The 15,624-nt window shown below is 35.4% G+C and overlaps 1 protein-coding gene across 1 annotated transcript; it reads right to left on the bottom strand.

The window, feature by feature from the left end:
- Positions 1-6,938: 6,938 nt before the first annotated feature.
- Positions 6,939-8,454, bottom strand: LOC149397924 (cucumber peeling cupredoxin-like). Its single transcript, XM_089614753.1, has 2 exons — positions 8,148-8,454; positions 6,939-7,503 (listed from the first exon to the last, which is right to left on the bottom strand). The coding sequence occupies exons 1-2, from the start codon at positions 8,320-8,322 to the stop codon at positions 7,118-7,120; spliced, it is 561 nt and encodes a 186-aa protein (XP_089470879.1). The 5' UTR covers positions 8,323-8,454; the 3' UTR covers positions 6,939-7,117.
- Positions 8,455-15,624: the final 7,170 nt, after the last annotated feature.

A 15,624-nucleotide genomic window follows, 5' to 3' on the forward strand; every position in this document is an offset into this window, starting at 1 on the left:
AAAAAAATGATCACAATGAGTGTTTATAAGATAATAATATTCGCTTTCTAAAAAAAAAAAAGATAATAATATTCTCTCTTGATATTGACAAAACTGTCAAACTTTTAATTTTAGTTAATTTTGGGAGTTTAGTCATATTTATGTCAAAATCCTTTGTTACTTATAACCCTCATGAAAAGTAGTTTAATGGTTGACCTCACATTGGCTCTCTCTCCCAAACATTAGCCGCCGCACTCTCTCTCTCCCTCAAATCAACACTTGAACAGTCAATCTTTGGTATTATCGCCTCATATGGGATACGGAGACTCTAGTGGTCTCGACCAATAGAAGACTTTCGACCTATGAGAATATACATTTATTTTGATTTTCTTCTTCAGGTTTCGCTTTTTCTTTTTATTATGCTTTAATAATCCAGACTTATTTGATCTGGCTTTTGTGTCGCCAGATCTTTAATCGGAGCGGTTTTAAATATTTCTTCATAGCTGAATCTCAGATTTAAGATATGGTTTTCTTTCGTGGATCTCAATCAGGCAAGACCCCTAAAACCAGAATTTATAACAGGCGATGACCGGCATTTGTGCTCGTGATTCGTATAATAATATGATAATGACTGGTTACTTGCATAGACGGGTAACCCACATGTTATTTTGTTGTATTTATGATTTTTTGTGGTCCATTTTTCATCTTCTTCTTGTTGAAGTTTTTGAATTTCCTTTGCACTGTTTTTGTAATCTAAAATTTTGGATTTCATCAATATATCAATTTGAGGAACCATTTATAAATATAAAAAAGGATGACTAGTTATGTAAATAAAAAGAAAGTACTATTTCTTTCTTTATGTTTCTGCTCCCATGTGTATCTATATAATATATTAAGTGAGAATGCAAATTTACTATTCATAACTATTTTTATCCAATAATATTTTTTTTATACATCAATTTTTTTTTTTGGGTGAATCCTTGACTTGTAGTTTATAAAGATTTAGTTTATGACTATGTTTTCGGTTGAACCGAGATGATCTGTAGATGTGTTGCTAGGTGGGAAATTTCTCTTTACAGATAGTGTCACGACTTAATATCGGGTTATAACAAAAACACGTTGAGAGGATGGGGAAAGCTGGGCAGGAATTGACAGAAGTCCTGAGCATGAACTGAGTCTATGACTACATGCCTCATCACAGAGTACTCTAAGCTACAGAGATTCAAGCCGGTCCCACCGCCTTCATCGCAAGAGGTTTGCTCCAAATCTCTTCTTTGCCACGCTGATTCAGTGCAGAGGCGGCTCTTAGAAAAATCCACTATTCACTCTTCTCCGGACCTGCCTTGCTCTCTTCAGCCGGTCGATGGTGACATAATCAACACTGAGATTCAACGTAGAAGGACTCTAAACAATGACTTAGAGAACATGAAGACGCACATACATACACCAAATTCTAAACATTTTTAGTGCCCTTGATTTTTTTGTCACACTTATAGGAACCATTTTTTTAGGGAATTTATACAAGTGATTTCCAATGAAGTAGATATCTACAAATTCCTATGTCAATAAAAATCTGTTATTGTTTTAAAAAAACATTACATGTGTACACTGTATGCCTGTCCATACTATTTACAAAGCTCTTTTCTATTGTTGATATAGTCAATGCCAACTTTTTTCAAATTTGAATAACTTGTGGAGTTTGAATCTGGGTATGTATTCAATTTTTGCTTTCTCATTTATTCATTTTCGGTATTGTCAACCGAATTGTCTTCAAGATTTAACTATATTTTTGAAATACACGAAGTTCATAATTGGCCATATTATTCGCCCGTGAAACCATTTCATGGATTTTCATAAGGCTACTGGTGGTTCAATACTCAGACTATCGAAGTAGCTGAAAGTTATGATGTTCGCTTCGCTTTATGATTAGATTTGGTTCTTTTAGAATAACTTCTTGCTTTAGTCTTTTCAAATAAGAATGAGATTTAGAAAATAAAATTATTTCTTATTCACCGATTGTCTTTGCTATAACGTGTCATTTTTTCTCTTAAATGTTATGTTGCTTCTCTGGTGCTACGTATCGGTACCGGTTATAACCACATTACGCTCGAATAATAAGTTCAAGAGTTCATAAACCTCGATGAAGAATTTGATCGATTGTTGTAGGTCCTAATTTTGAGGATTCACCACCCTTTTAGCTCTTTATTATTGATCTCAATCTTTTTATTTTTATGTTGTACTTTCTATCTACATATTCTTGATATTTTTAATAATTTATTATTTTTTTCAAAGACTAGGATGGTATGGTTCAAATAATAAATATATTGCACGAACATTCGTTCTGTTTTTATATTACATCTTTAATTTTGATTTTAGTTATGATTGTGATTCGATTTCGTGTCTCAATTGTACACGTACTATATTATGTATGTTGGATACATCTTTACTAATCACGTGCGTAGCACATGTGTCTATCTAGATTTAAATTATATATATAATTTAATTCTCTCGTAAATGGGCTATTTTAATTAAATTTAAATTGTTGTTTTGTAGCTCTGTTCCTTTGAGAAATCAACAGACTCGAGTGTTATAAAGTTTGAAAGAGGAGCATAAGACTAGACTGTCTACAATCTCGGTTCGGCCTTTGTCCTCAATGAATTTGGATGCAGATAGATATTAACTCGGTTCAATTAGTCTTTATGTTTGTTTTTGTAGAATTTTTCTGAGATTTGTTTGCTCGTTTATGTTCATTTTGATATTTAGAACTCATATTTTGATACCTTAAAATAAAATTCAATGTTTTATGTGAATTGTGTTGAGTTGAGTAACTCATATGTGTTATTTCTTGTTGGAATAATGTGGTGAAGCATTGAAATCTACTCTTTGTGTTATTAATTAGCTTGTAGGTTTCTTTTGAATTGTAAAGAAGTTAAACAACTTGTAATGACGTTGTGCATGTTCTAGCTTTACATATCCAACAAGATTCGAAAAAGTTTTTTTTTAACAAAACATTTATTCATTTTGATGTTGACAAACTAATCACTCTACTATTTGTAAGTATACTATGTTTTCCGTATAATGACGAAGTGGTTAATCTCATCAAAATTCAAGTGTAAAGCAATTGTGCAAATAGTTGAAAGTTCATAATTATTTAGAAGATCATGGTACTAATGCTTCTTCCACATTACAATGATGCTTGTAGACTGCGCTAAGAAACAAGTAGCTCTTGCACCATATTGGGCCGTCAAGCTCATTGTGTATGACATTGCGGAAGAAGAGGTTGACCAAGATCGAAAATTCTAGAAACGAAGAATCAAAATCTATTATCTCTTACTTAATTTGAATTTATTTTACTCCAACGGTCTATTATGGAATATTATCTCTTACAATTTCATACTATTTTTCAATTGAATTTTACTTTGATGAATATTGGTAAAACTCTTTAACAAAATGTATTAAGAAGCCATAACACTATTTTAAAATAAATTTACTAATTAATATTTATTGTCACCATGTGCGAAGCACGTTCTACATCCTAGTTTTTATTATATGGGAAAAGGACATGGATACCGATGTTTTGAACCCACTAATTTTTGAAATTCTAGAACACAGATTTTACTCACATTTCAAACGATTTTGTCATTTTATAATAACTTTTGATACAAATGTTTACATTTATTTAATTTTTACATTTGGACACAGTTGAATAATTGAAATGTATATTTTGATTAATTGAAGGCACTAAATTGTCGAAGTGTAAACAAATTCAATAAATGTAAATATTTAAATGATTGAAAACAATAAGTTGTAAAATATATTCGTTTTTTATAAACATAAAGTAAATATAAACCATTTTTTTTTTTGAAAATTGCACGAGGCTTTCCATTAGAATAGTGGTAAAATACTCATTAATACAAGCGAGTAACATCTTAGACACAATACGAACTTATGTTGAAATAAATCTAACACTAAGTATATGTGTTTGCTCTGCTTGTGCATACTTCCGACATAGGGAGAGATTTTCAACATACAATAAAATTCGAGCTGTCATAAAGCTCTTTCGATATGGCCACAATGGTTGGTGGATAGATTAAGAAAACCGAGGTACGGTGTCTCTGAAGAAGATGATTCTTTAGAATTATAGACGAAAATCTAACAAGCAGTCCAGATTGAGAAAGTGGAAGACGGCTAACCCATCTACAATCGAGGTACGGTGTCTATGAAGAAGATGATTCTTTAGAATTATAGACGAAAATCTAACAAGAAGTCCAAATTGAGAAAGTGGAAGACGGCTAACCCATCTACAATCCAAAACAAAATAACCACAACACGATAGAAAAAGACTCGATCTATCTGCCAAACAAGAAATTCAAAATACCAACTTACATCTAGAAAAATAAAATAAAATAATAAAATTACATCTCCCTTGTACCCAACACATAAACAACCAAAACCACCCACCCAACAGAACCCACACCTGAGCCATCCTTGGTGCACCAGATCTAGAGTACGGGAACAACGAGGCTTGAAAACGGCTAGGAACGTAGTGACGAAGAAGCCATTTCCCATCCATAATCTCCAGATCCAAACATCAAGAGGCACGTTTCACATGCATCGATGACGTCGAGACTCTCTTCCCCCCGACGACCTACGAAAAATCCGGCGAGTTTGAGGAGAGTTGACGAAGGCCGAAACCAGCGATGAAGACCCATAGAAGAGAGGAGGAGAATAAAAAGTTCATGTAAAGAACATAATATAGATGTTCAAAAGCTCCTCCCATCCCAGGCCGGAGCCAACTAGCACCATCATCAATCACCCACAGGGATGGCAATTTGACCCGTTACCCGCATTCCGGCCCGTTACCCGATTTATTCGGGTCGGGTAATACCCGTTCTTTTTTGGTAAACGGGTAATACCCGTTAAGGTTTTAACGGGTCCGGGTACGGGTAACGGAATAGCCATCCCGTACCCGGTTACCCGGGACCCGACCCGTTAACTTTTAAATATTTAAAAATATAATAAATCATATGTTTACCTAATTAGATGCTATATTTTAAACATTGTTTTTATACGTAAGAATAATGAAAAGTTGGTTCTTTCATATATGTTACAACCATTTTTTTTTAGGAAACAACTTATTCCAGTGTGATAGCGTTGCAATGAAGATAACCAAATTTACAATGAAGGTGATCCAATTTACAACGAAGACTTCTTTTGTATTTTTTATTTATTTATTTTGAATTTTAATGTCATTTATATTGTAGTAGCACTTTAATATTTTTCACCTAAATTTTATTATTTTTAAGCTTTATATTGTTGAGGGATTTTTATTTTATAAACGGGTAAGCGGGTCTACCCGACCCGCTACCCTTTTTTTAAACCGGGTAAACGGGTAACGGGTCTAACATTTTTAACCCGCTTACCCGGCGGGTATCCCCGTTACCCGGCCCGTCTCAAAATCCGGGTAAATGGGTCCGGGTAACGGGTAAAAAATTATAGCGGGTACGGGTAACGGAATAGGTGTACCCGGCCTTACCCGTACCGTTGCCATCCCTAATCACCCAAGATGGGGCAACGAATTTTTTAGGAAAAAAACCTAGGGTTTTGGAGGTTAAGGTTTACTTTTACTGAAATATAATTTTAGAAATGAAATGAATAGTCATAATGTAAACTAATTTCAATAAACATAAATATTTAATAATAAAAAAATTAAAGAAGGAAAATTTTCTACTTTGATTAGGCACATTTGTAGTTAGTTTATGTCACTTAGCTTGAATATAAGAAATGGACTTAAAATTATAGGCAATTGCTAATAAATGTAAGATTTTTGTAAGAAATGGACATACAAGAACCCGTATTACCCGTTTCAACTGGGTAATAGGTAATGGGAACAATTGTCATACTTAGCTTTATAGGCTTGAATGCAATAAATGCAGGGCCGGCCCTGACCTAAGGCGGGCAAAGTTTGTGCCTTGGACCTCCGATTGGGTTGGGAAAAAAAAAGTATTTTACACTTTTTTGCTTATTTTTTTAAGAAAATTTACATTTTTTTACCTAAAAAATTTACACTTTTGGCCCATTTTCTAAAAAAATTACATTTTTTATCCTGAAAATTTAAATTTTTATTAGTATTATAGGGCCCCAAAATATTGAATCGTCTAGAGTCCCCGGTGAGTTTGGGCCGGCCCTGAATAAATGTAAGATTTTTGTTTGATTCAAGTTTCGATTTGGCTAAGTAGGTACCTATTAAATGGAATAATATGTATGGATTCGAAGAATTTCTCCAAGCGCCTTACTCGACTATGTTAGACTAAAATAAAAGGGTAAAATAGGAATATCTTGGTGGGCATTTGTAATTGAATTAAAGTACAAGAAAAATGTACTAGAGAAAATAAACGTATACTTCAACTAGGCATGATTTCGCCAAGTACCATAAGCAAATATCTGAGATCAAAATGAACAAGATCAATTTTTTTTTTGTTCGACACTTTGACCTTCAAACTATGAAAAAAAAAACATCTAAAATAGATATTATGAGTGTAGAGTTCGACCTCTTCATTAAATTACTATCGGGCCGAACAACCCAATAACTTAAGTTGACCTTGGGATCCAATGACATAGAGAGGCATGAAACGATAATATCATTGTCACTCATCGTTCACTTCGACATGTGAGCAGTAACACATTTGGGTCCGGCACACTCTCAAAACAAATTCTGCCTGCCTTCTTTCAGAAGTCCTCCATATAATTTTCCATTTAATTTCATTATTGTCTTTAATTTTCGAGTTTATTACTGTTTCTACACGACTTCTTGAGATCCATTTTCTAAATCTAAAACGAAACACAAATAACTACATATCTATTTTCTCGCGATTCTTGATGCTCGATTTCGACATCAACATATATCACCATTTTTTTTTCTTATTCTATATTTACAATAAAATATATGATGCAAGACATTTTCAAAAGATCTCATTTATTCTTATTTAAAATGATAAATTCCCACAATACAAATATCTAATAATAAGAAATCCATGAAAATAAATGTAATTAAACACATGACAAATCCACAAAACATAAAAAAAAAAAAATTACACCACACTAAATAACCACCTCACACAAACAAAAAAAGAAACTCTTAACACATGAAAGCGAAGACAACGGCGGACAAAATCGCGGAAATCGCAGCGATTGGGCCGAGAGCGCCCGATGAGTTAGCCGCAGGCGGGGGCGGGGACGATCCCGTGGTGGGGGTGGTGGTGGTCGGGGGAGTCGGGGCCCCGGGTGTGGCCGGGGTAGTGTTGTTGGTCGGGGGTGACGTGGCGGTGGCGGCGATGACCTCAATGTCGAGCTTTTGGCCTAGGGTGCAGTGGTTGCTGACGGTGCAGATGAAGTAGTGGTTTCCGACGGAGCTCAGTGTGAACGTGGCCGGGTTAGTGGTCACCGCGTTGGCGACAGCCGTGCACGCCTCGTGTTGCGCCTCGGTCACATTCGCCACGTTGTGACTCCCGACCCAGTTGAAGGCTGCCGAGATTAAATCATAATTACGAGATTGTTAATTAAATCATAAAATTACAAACTTTATCCCAAGTTTAATTTTGTAGAAATTATTAGTCCAAAATCTTAATTTTTCAAATTTATCTGTCAAATATATAAATAAGTGTGTGAAATGAGCATGTATAAGAAAATAACTAAAAAAATGTTGTGGATAAAAAACTTTAAATAGAAAGGGAATAAAAAACCCGAAGTTTGCAGATGCACAAAAAATAAATAAATAAAATCTTAGGAGTACAAGCCTCTTAATAGCTTAACTCACTTTCCCTCTTTTCAGTTATTCTTTGTATAGTTATATGCTCTGTTTTTTTCATTATTTTTTTTTTTGTTAATTCTTTTAAAATGAAGAAATATATAGATTCAGAAAAATATCTCAAAACAAAGTAAACAACCAGCAATTATCATAAATCTAATCAAACTTATCATATACCACATCAAAACGCAGTAAGACATGTTACCCAAAACATAAAAATTTAAAACATTGAAATAAAACGAAAAAAAATTGTCTATAAAAAAATTGCAGGTGTATGTCTATCTATCTACGATTATCACAGCAGATTAGGATTTAAAACTGTCATCTAAAAAAAAAAGAGTAGAAGAAGAAGAAAACTTACACAAAACATCTCCGACTCTGAAGATTTTGCCATCAGTCCAATTATCATAGAAGTCAGGGTTTGTCGGATTCGACCAACCCGTCGTATCTCCGACTGTATAAGTCGCACCCTCCGAGCTCTTCAATCCCGATATCATGATCGCCAAAACGACAAACGACAACGCAACTCTCGCCATTTCCACTGTCGTTCAAAGTGTTCCAAGGTCGTCCCTGATGTGTTTTATGAAAGAAAAAAAAAGAAGAAAGAAATATAATTCTTATCCCTCTTTCTTTGGATCTTGTTTTTGATGAGTTTGGTTATCCTTATGTGTAGTCGGTATTATTTATAGAAACAAGAAAGTTGGAATGAGTACTTTTTTAATTTTTTTTATTACGTGTTGCGTATTATTAATAATTTTATTTTGGGAGCATTATTCAACGGTGTTTTTTCGTCGTCAAATTTGACCTGTCTACACACGAAGACAAGAATAGATCGAGTCGTTGTGTTTAGCTTATTTTTTATTTTATTTTTTTATTTTTTTATTATTAGAAGGCGACTTCGTGGAAAAGAGAAGATTCTTTCAAACGTTTTGGCCTTTATGACCGCCTTATATCTCTATATTATTACCTACTTATTTATGACATTTTGTGCATGGCCTTATCTGAATTGCTAATAACTCGGAGATGGTCTGAACGTGATCTATCTATTCATGATTTCAGGATTTTTTATAAATAGACGCAGCCTAAATATTTTAGGTTTAAGGGAGCTAGCTTTGAATTATGTTATATACTAATTTTTTACATACATGGTAACTAATTATTATTTATCATGGGGGTCTGTTGAAGGGGCCAGTAGGATTAAATTATTGCACGTATTAGGTGTTTATATAAAAATTGAAAAAGTTATATATATATCAAACTAGGATTAATATATGTCCAATTTATTAGCAAACTAGGTTTTATTTATATGTTGTGGGGTTTTCTTTATCTTAAGAAATTTCTTATGAAGATTCTTATGGGGACATATCAACATATGTGATGATTTATTCCAACACGGAACTTAAAACTTCTTCCTATATAAGATAGATTTCTTGATTTTTTTTAGTGTAATGCTGAAATTTAATACAAAATCAAGAATGTTTAAAATTTTCAAAAGTTTTGACTCTAAACAGGAAAAGTTTCTATTTAAACGGTAACAGCTTATCTTATTTTAATCGAGAAGTGAAATTTCTTATTAAATTAATTAGTTTGTTATCTACTTATTATTTCTAAATATATCTCTTAGCTAAACTGTTATTTTTAGTATGAATTATACCGGAAATTTATCACTCTACTATAATTATTATTTTTTAATATATTTGTGATCGTTACTTTGTAAAATAAAATAGCTGGAAAATTGGAAATATTTAAAAGATAATAATTTCTTAACTTATTAGATGCTGAATCGATGTGAATGTGTTCATTAACCCAAAGTTAGAAATGATTTAATTTTATTTTTATAATATGTATACATCTCAAGTTGTATATGTGTTAGTTGGGAACTATTTTTTTTTTTTTTTGAAAGGTGTTGGGAACTATTTTAATTCGAAGTTGTTTCCGCATAAATTCAAATGTAAAACATCAATTAAAAAAATGTAAAACAGTCGCAATTAAGAAAGTAAGTTGTGATCCTGCAATTTTTTTATTCGAGAGGTTGATGCTATAATAATTTATGTTTTCTTTTTAATTCATGAGTTTAGGGACGGCGGAACCAAAAATAAAATTACAGGGAGGTCAACTGTAAAAAATTAATTTTTATGAGGGTAAAAGATAATAAAGAAAAACTTTTAGAGGGATTAAAGTTAAATATCAGAGGAGTTTAAAATTAAATTATCCTTTTTATGCTAAAATCTACAATTATATAGAATTTAAGAGTTATGATTTAATAATTTTGTAATAAAATTAATAAATTAACGACAATCCATATATATTAACCAACTTAAAACAGGTAATTAATTTAGTGAAATTTGTTGTAACTAGCCAAGTTTGTCATTCTTATTGGGGGAATAGCCAAAGTTTCATTTTATTAAGCAAATAGCTCATATTTTCGGCTCAGACCATAATGCCCTTAGTAAATTCGCGAATTGATTAATTTAATTAACCTACTGGAGTGAGTTAGGTTAATTAATTAACTTATTGGTTGAATATTAGTTTAGGTTCTTATTTTTTTGTGAGTAAAGTTAATTTACTAAATGATTGAATTCGGAATTAGGTTAATTAATTGAATGCTTTGAATATCAATTGACGTAAGTTATGATTTTCGTAATTTTTTTGTGAATTTCAAATCATTCACGAATCAGTTAATTAATTAACCTAACTCACTTCAGTAGGTTAATTAAATTAACCGATTCGCGAATTTACAAAGTGCCTCTCCTCAATCCCCTCCATCGCCGCCGATTTCCTCTCCGCCACCGATTCCTCTCCCCCCGCCGATTTCCGAGTCAATCTGGTTCGTTCCGGTGAGGTCGAGCATCGCCGCCGTCGGAGCTCGACGGAATCGACGCCGTCCATGGCGGATCTTGATGGCGTCTATGGCGGATCTCGTCGGCGACGTGTTAGGGATCAGCAACGAGGATGGACGACAATCGGCGACGACGCGGCGGCGTGAAATGGATCGGCGGTGTGAAGTGGGTCGGTGACGTGAAATGGACGAAGACGAGAACGAGTTTAGGTTTAGGTTTTGGGAAAATTGAGTTTTGCTCTTATATAGGAGGGTAATTTAGGTAGTGGAATATTAATTGGGCTATTCACTTAATTTATTCAAACTTGAGATATTCTCCTAATATTGGTGGGTTGATTGGGCTAGTATGCTCACTCTCCCAATTAATTTATATAAAAGGTCATTTATATATTAAAAAAAAAATTATAAGAGTATATGGTATTAACATAGTATATTATATTTATTATTATTCTATTTATATTTTATTGTGAGGTTGTTTTAGTATTTCTTTTCTTTGGTTGTATTAGGAAAATATACTCATACTATTGTATTTCTCTTTACAATGTGATTATTCAGACTCTTCTTTTCTTCTCTAAATCCCTAAATTTTCATGGTACTAGAGCCCCCATCTCACCCATGGATTTGTTGATTCATTGAAGAAGTTAATATACCAATCGCAGTTATTGCTGATCAAACTACATTTTTCGGCGAGTCGAACTACGTTTTTTGTTTGTACAATCGGTATTTTCGATTCTACTCTCTGATTAGTGGATGTCGTAATCGCTTGGGTGTTGGTATGTTCTTCGATTTGGCGTTTTTTTGGATTCGTTTGTGTCTGCGATTTTGGGTTCTGGTTTTGGGGCAAGATTGGTGATTTTGTTGTGGATGGTCGTAAAGATGATTCACTTCAAACGATTAGTGTTCAATTGGATGGAAAAAATTACTCATATTGGAGTTATGTTGTGAGGAATTGTTTGCTTGGGAAGTCTATGTGGAGTTACGTTTTAGGTGTGCGGGATAAGCCTTTTGATGAGAAGGCCGCTAATTATGTGACCTCGATTGATGTTTGGGAGGCTGATAATGCGAAGATTATCACATGAGTTAACAACTCTGTTACCATTCGATCGGTGGTCAAGTGGCGAAGTACGAGACTGCGAAAGAGGTCGAGGATCACCTCAAGAGAATCAAGTCTAATTTTTCCAAACAGTATCAACTGGAGGCCGATAATCGTGTGCTTTGGCAGAAGGGTATGAACATTTAAGAGTTTTTTTTTTCTGCCATCTCCTCGTTATGAGATTAATTGGCATTGGCTGAGTCGGCTGAGTTGAATATAGTGGAGTCTTACATCTCTCGGCGTGAAGAGCAGCGATTGGTTCAGTTTTTTATGGTGCTTTGTGACGACCTTGAGGGATTGCGTGGTGCGATTCTTCACCGTAGTCCTCTTCCTTATGTTGAATATGTGGTCAACGAGCTGCTAGCTGTCTAAGATTGACAAGGAGACTCCACCACCCACAATGTCCGTTGTCCTTGTTGTTCCGCATCGGCCGTCCGGTGGCAGCGCGCCCAAGCCGTCTATGAAAGTCCCTATAGATGAGTGCGCCTTTTGTAAATAGAAGGGGCATTAGAAGACTTAGTGTCTAGTCTTGTTGGGGAGAAACAAAGCGTAGCTACAACAACGACCACCTCAGCAACAACGTCCACCACAAACTCAGTAGTGTCCAGCGACTCCGTGGGCACCCCGTCCACCTTAGTTCACCAACTATGTTGCTGCCCCAGTTGTGGATTTGTACATGTTTGCGCAGTTCCAACAGTTTCTTGTCTTGCAGCCTCATGCAATGTCCGCCTTATCCTGTAAAGGTTTGTCCTCATCGTCAGCCTCAGGTATATCATCCTTCTTGTGTATCCTTGATTATGGTGTCTCTCACCATATGTCTCATTACTTTTCATCCTTTGTGTCATTGTCTTGTCATTCATCTCTTCCTATTATGATTGCCGATGAAACTCCTATGCCATTGGAGGGTGTTGGTTTTGTTGTCATATTTCATATTTCTCTTCATGATGTTTACTATATCCTTAGTTTAGCTATAAATCTTGTGTCCATTAGTCATTTGTGTGAATCTGATTTCTTAGTCACATTTTCTTCTTCCACATGTTGTGTTTTGGATCCGCGATCTCAGAAAGTGATTGGGACAGGTCTAAGGCAGATGAGACACTATGTCTTGGATGAACTCAAAGTATTGGATGTTGCTATCTCTCTAGTGTGGATTTATCTTCTTTTTGTCTTAGTCAGTTTTTGTCTGATTTTTATTTGTGGAATTCTAGTTTGGGTCATGTTTTAGTGTCTCGTTTGCACTTTTTGGTTTCTATGAGAGCTTTAGGACATTTGAACTCCTATGATATTTTTTTTTTATTGTAGTGGTTGTAAGTTTGCAAAATTTTCAGCTTTACCCTTTCAAAAAAGTATTTCATCGTCTCTTGCTGCTTTTGATATTGTGCATTATGATGTGTGGGACTTGCCCTCATATCCACAAATGATGGTTCTAGATATTATGTTACATTTATTTATTATTGGAGAGGAGTCTCAATTATTGAAGGATACGTTGACTCATACTATGTAGGAAGACATTTCACCAGGAAATCTTTTACTCAATACATCTTCACCTAGTGTGGATAAATTATCAGCTGGATGATCATCCAGCTATTGTGGTCTTGACCATTATAGAAGCTAAATACATTTGGTTTTTTAAGGGACTATAGAAGCTAAATACATGGCCATCAATGAAGTGATGAAAGAGGTAACTGGCTCAAGGTGTAGTGAGTGCACTTGGTTTTGATCAACAAGTAAAGATCCACTATGACAGTCAGGCACGAAGCCATCTTGAACTCAGGATGGGCTATAGCCCCCCCTCAAATTTTTTTTTTTGCACTTTTTACCCACTTTTTATTTTATTTTTACAATTTTTTACCCTTAAAATTTATAAATTAGCCCCCCTGAATTTTTTTTTACAAATTAGCCCCCCCTAAGTTGAAATCCTGGTTTCGTCCCTGATGACAGTCATAGTGCAACTCATCTATCAGAGCATCAAAAATTTCACGAGAAATCAAAACACATTGCTGTGAATATGCACTTTGTCAGAGATTTTATAAGTAAAAAAAAGAGTTGTGTAATACATTACATGTCAACTAAAGATAATCTAATTGATACGATGACCAAGGCAGTACCGAGCAACAAGTTTTCTCACTGCTTGGAGCCAGTGAAGATAATAAACTTAAGCTCTCGGGATCTTAGGAGAGATGGTTTCATAGGATTTTGGATATTTCAATCAAGGAGGAGATTTGGTGTGTAGATCCCATGTCCCATGATAATTTGCATAGACTCAAGGACATGGTTTGAATATGTGTGCATGAAGTTTAACACAAAAGACAAATTCTGCAAATCTGAATTATTTTTCACCGTAGGATAATTACTTTAGGTACTTGGGTTACATAGTGTTTTCACCTAAGAATGAGCTGAAATCTAAGTTTTGACTTCTTAAACATCTCGTTATATCATTGTCGCATTAACCATGACGCTGGTCAACATCAACGGCTAAAATAAAACTTTCTCTCTCTATGCGAATCTCTCCCCTGAAACCCTAGGTTTTCAAAGAAAAAATCGCCGCTCCCCTCCTGGGTGAAGGACGCCGGCGTCGGTCGGCTCCGACCGGGAGGGGAGAAATGTTTCCTGTCTCTTCATACTTATTAGAGTATTTATCTATTTTCCTTCTTCCTCTTAAGATCTACGTCGCTACGCCAAGCCCCGCCGGAAGTCGTCGTCTTCGCCGGAGTCTTCTGCAAAGCTTGCTTTCTACGATGTCGGGGGTGGAGGCTTCTCAGTACCAGTCGATGGCGCGGTTTAAAGCCCAGATCTGGAGTGATCGGTCCACGAAGACAGCTCCTTTTTTGGTGGTTCTTACCGCCTTTTCTGCGCTAAGGACGTCTCTCGAAGATGAAGTCGGAGTTACCGTCCAGATCTCCGACTCATCCGCTGTTGATGTGCTTCGGCTCCGATCAGCGAAAAATTCCCCTAATTTTACCGAAGATAAAAAGACGACTACAGCGCTTGGCGGTGTTGCTGCAGGTTTGTCAACGATGGTTTCGTGCCGTGGCTCGTCAGCTATGACAGTTGTGCGGTGTGGGTCTTTGGTGACGGTGCCGATGATGCCGCTGCGTGACTTCTCGATGACGGCGTCGGTGCGGCGACAATCATCGGCGGCGGAGCTGTGGCGTAGCTTCCCGGAGCCGGCGACAGAGACTCTGCGGTGTGGTTTCGATGATGCTGTGACGAGGCTTCTCGGCAACGGGGACGATGTTGTTAAGTTTTTCGAGGTTGTCTATCAAACTTCGGTGACTTATTTAATTTTTATTTCGAGTTTTTTTGTTTTAAAAGGATTTGTGACTCTTGTATTCTTTTGTTGCATTTTGTTCGGCTTGGTTTATTTTGGAGACGGATTAGCCGTCGTCCACTATCCCGTTGTGGATTTCCTGTTAGGTTTTGTTCTATACAGGTTGAAGAAGCATCTTTTTCGTGGTCATCAAACCGAGGTTGAGTGGATCTTTCCATCAACCATTTTTGGTTTTGTTGAAAGAGCCCTGTGTGCTCGATTATTGTGCTCGTCGTTCTTCCTCTTGTCGGAAGCATGCACAAAATGTGCGATTACCGGAACTTAGTGTTAGTTTCACTTCGACTTAGGTTTGAGGTGTTCTATGTACTAAGGTGTTTTTCTCCTGTATTGATGGGTTTTTACCCAATTTTAATGGAAAATCCGTGAAATTCAAAAAAAAAAAAAAAAAAACATGATGCCTTTGGTAACTTAGATTGGTTCAATCAGTCAGTTAGAACTTAGAACTAAATCCACTTCCACACCTATCAACGTTTGACACAAAATTTCCCACGAATAAGGTAGTATTTAGAGATGAATATGGCTCCTAAAAATTAATTAAGGCTCTTTATACATGGCAATTCTAATCCTTACATATA

Source organism: Urtica dioica, chromosome 5, assembly GCF_054948205.1.
Source record: "Urtica dioica subsp. dioica isolate 48M chromosome 5, U.dioica_male_clone48M_v1_H2, whole genome shotgun sequence".
Taxonomy (NCBI): Eukaryota; Viridiplantae; Streptophyta; class Magnoliopsida; order Rosales; family Urticaceae; genus Urtica; species Urtica dioica.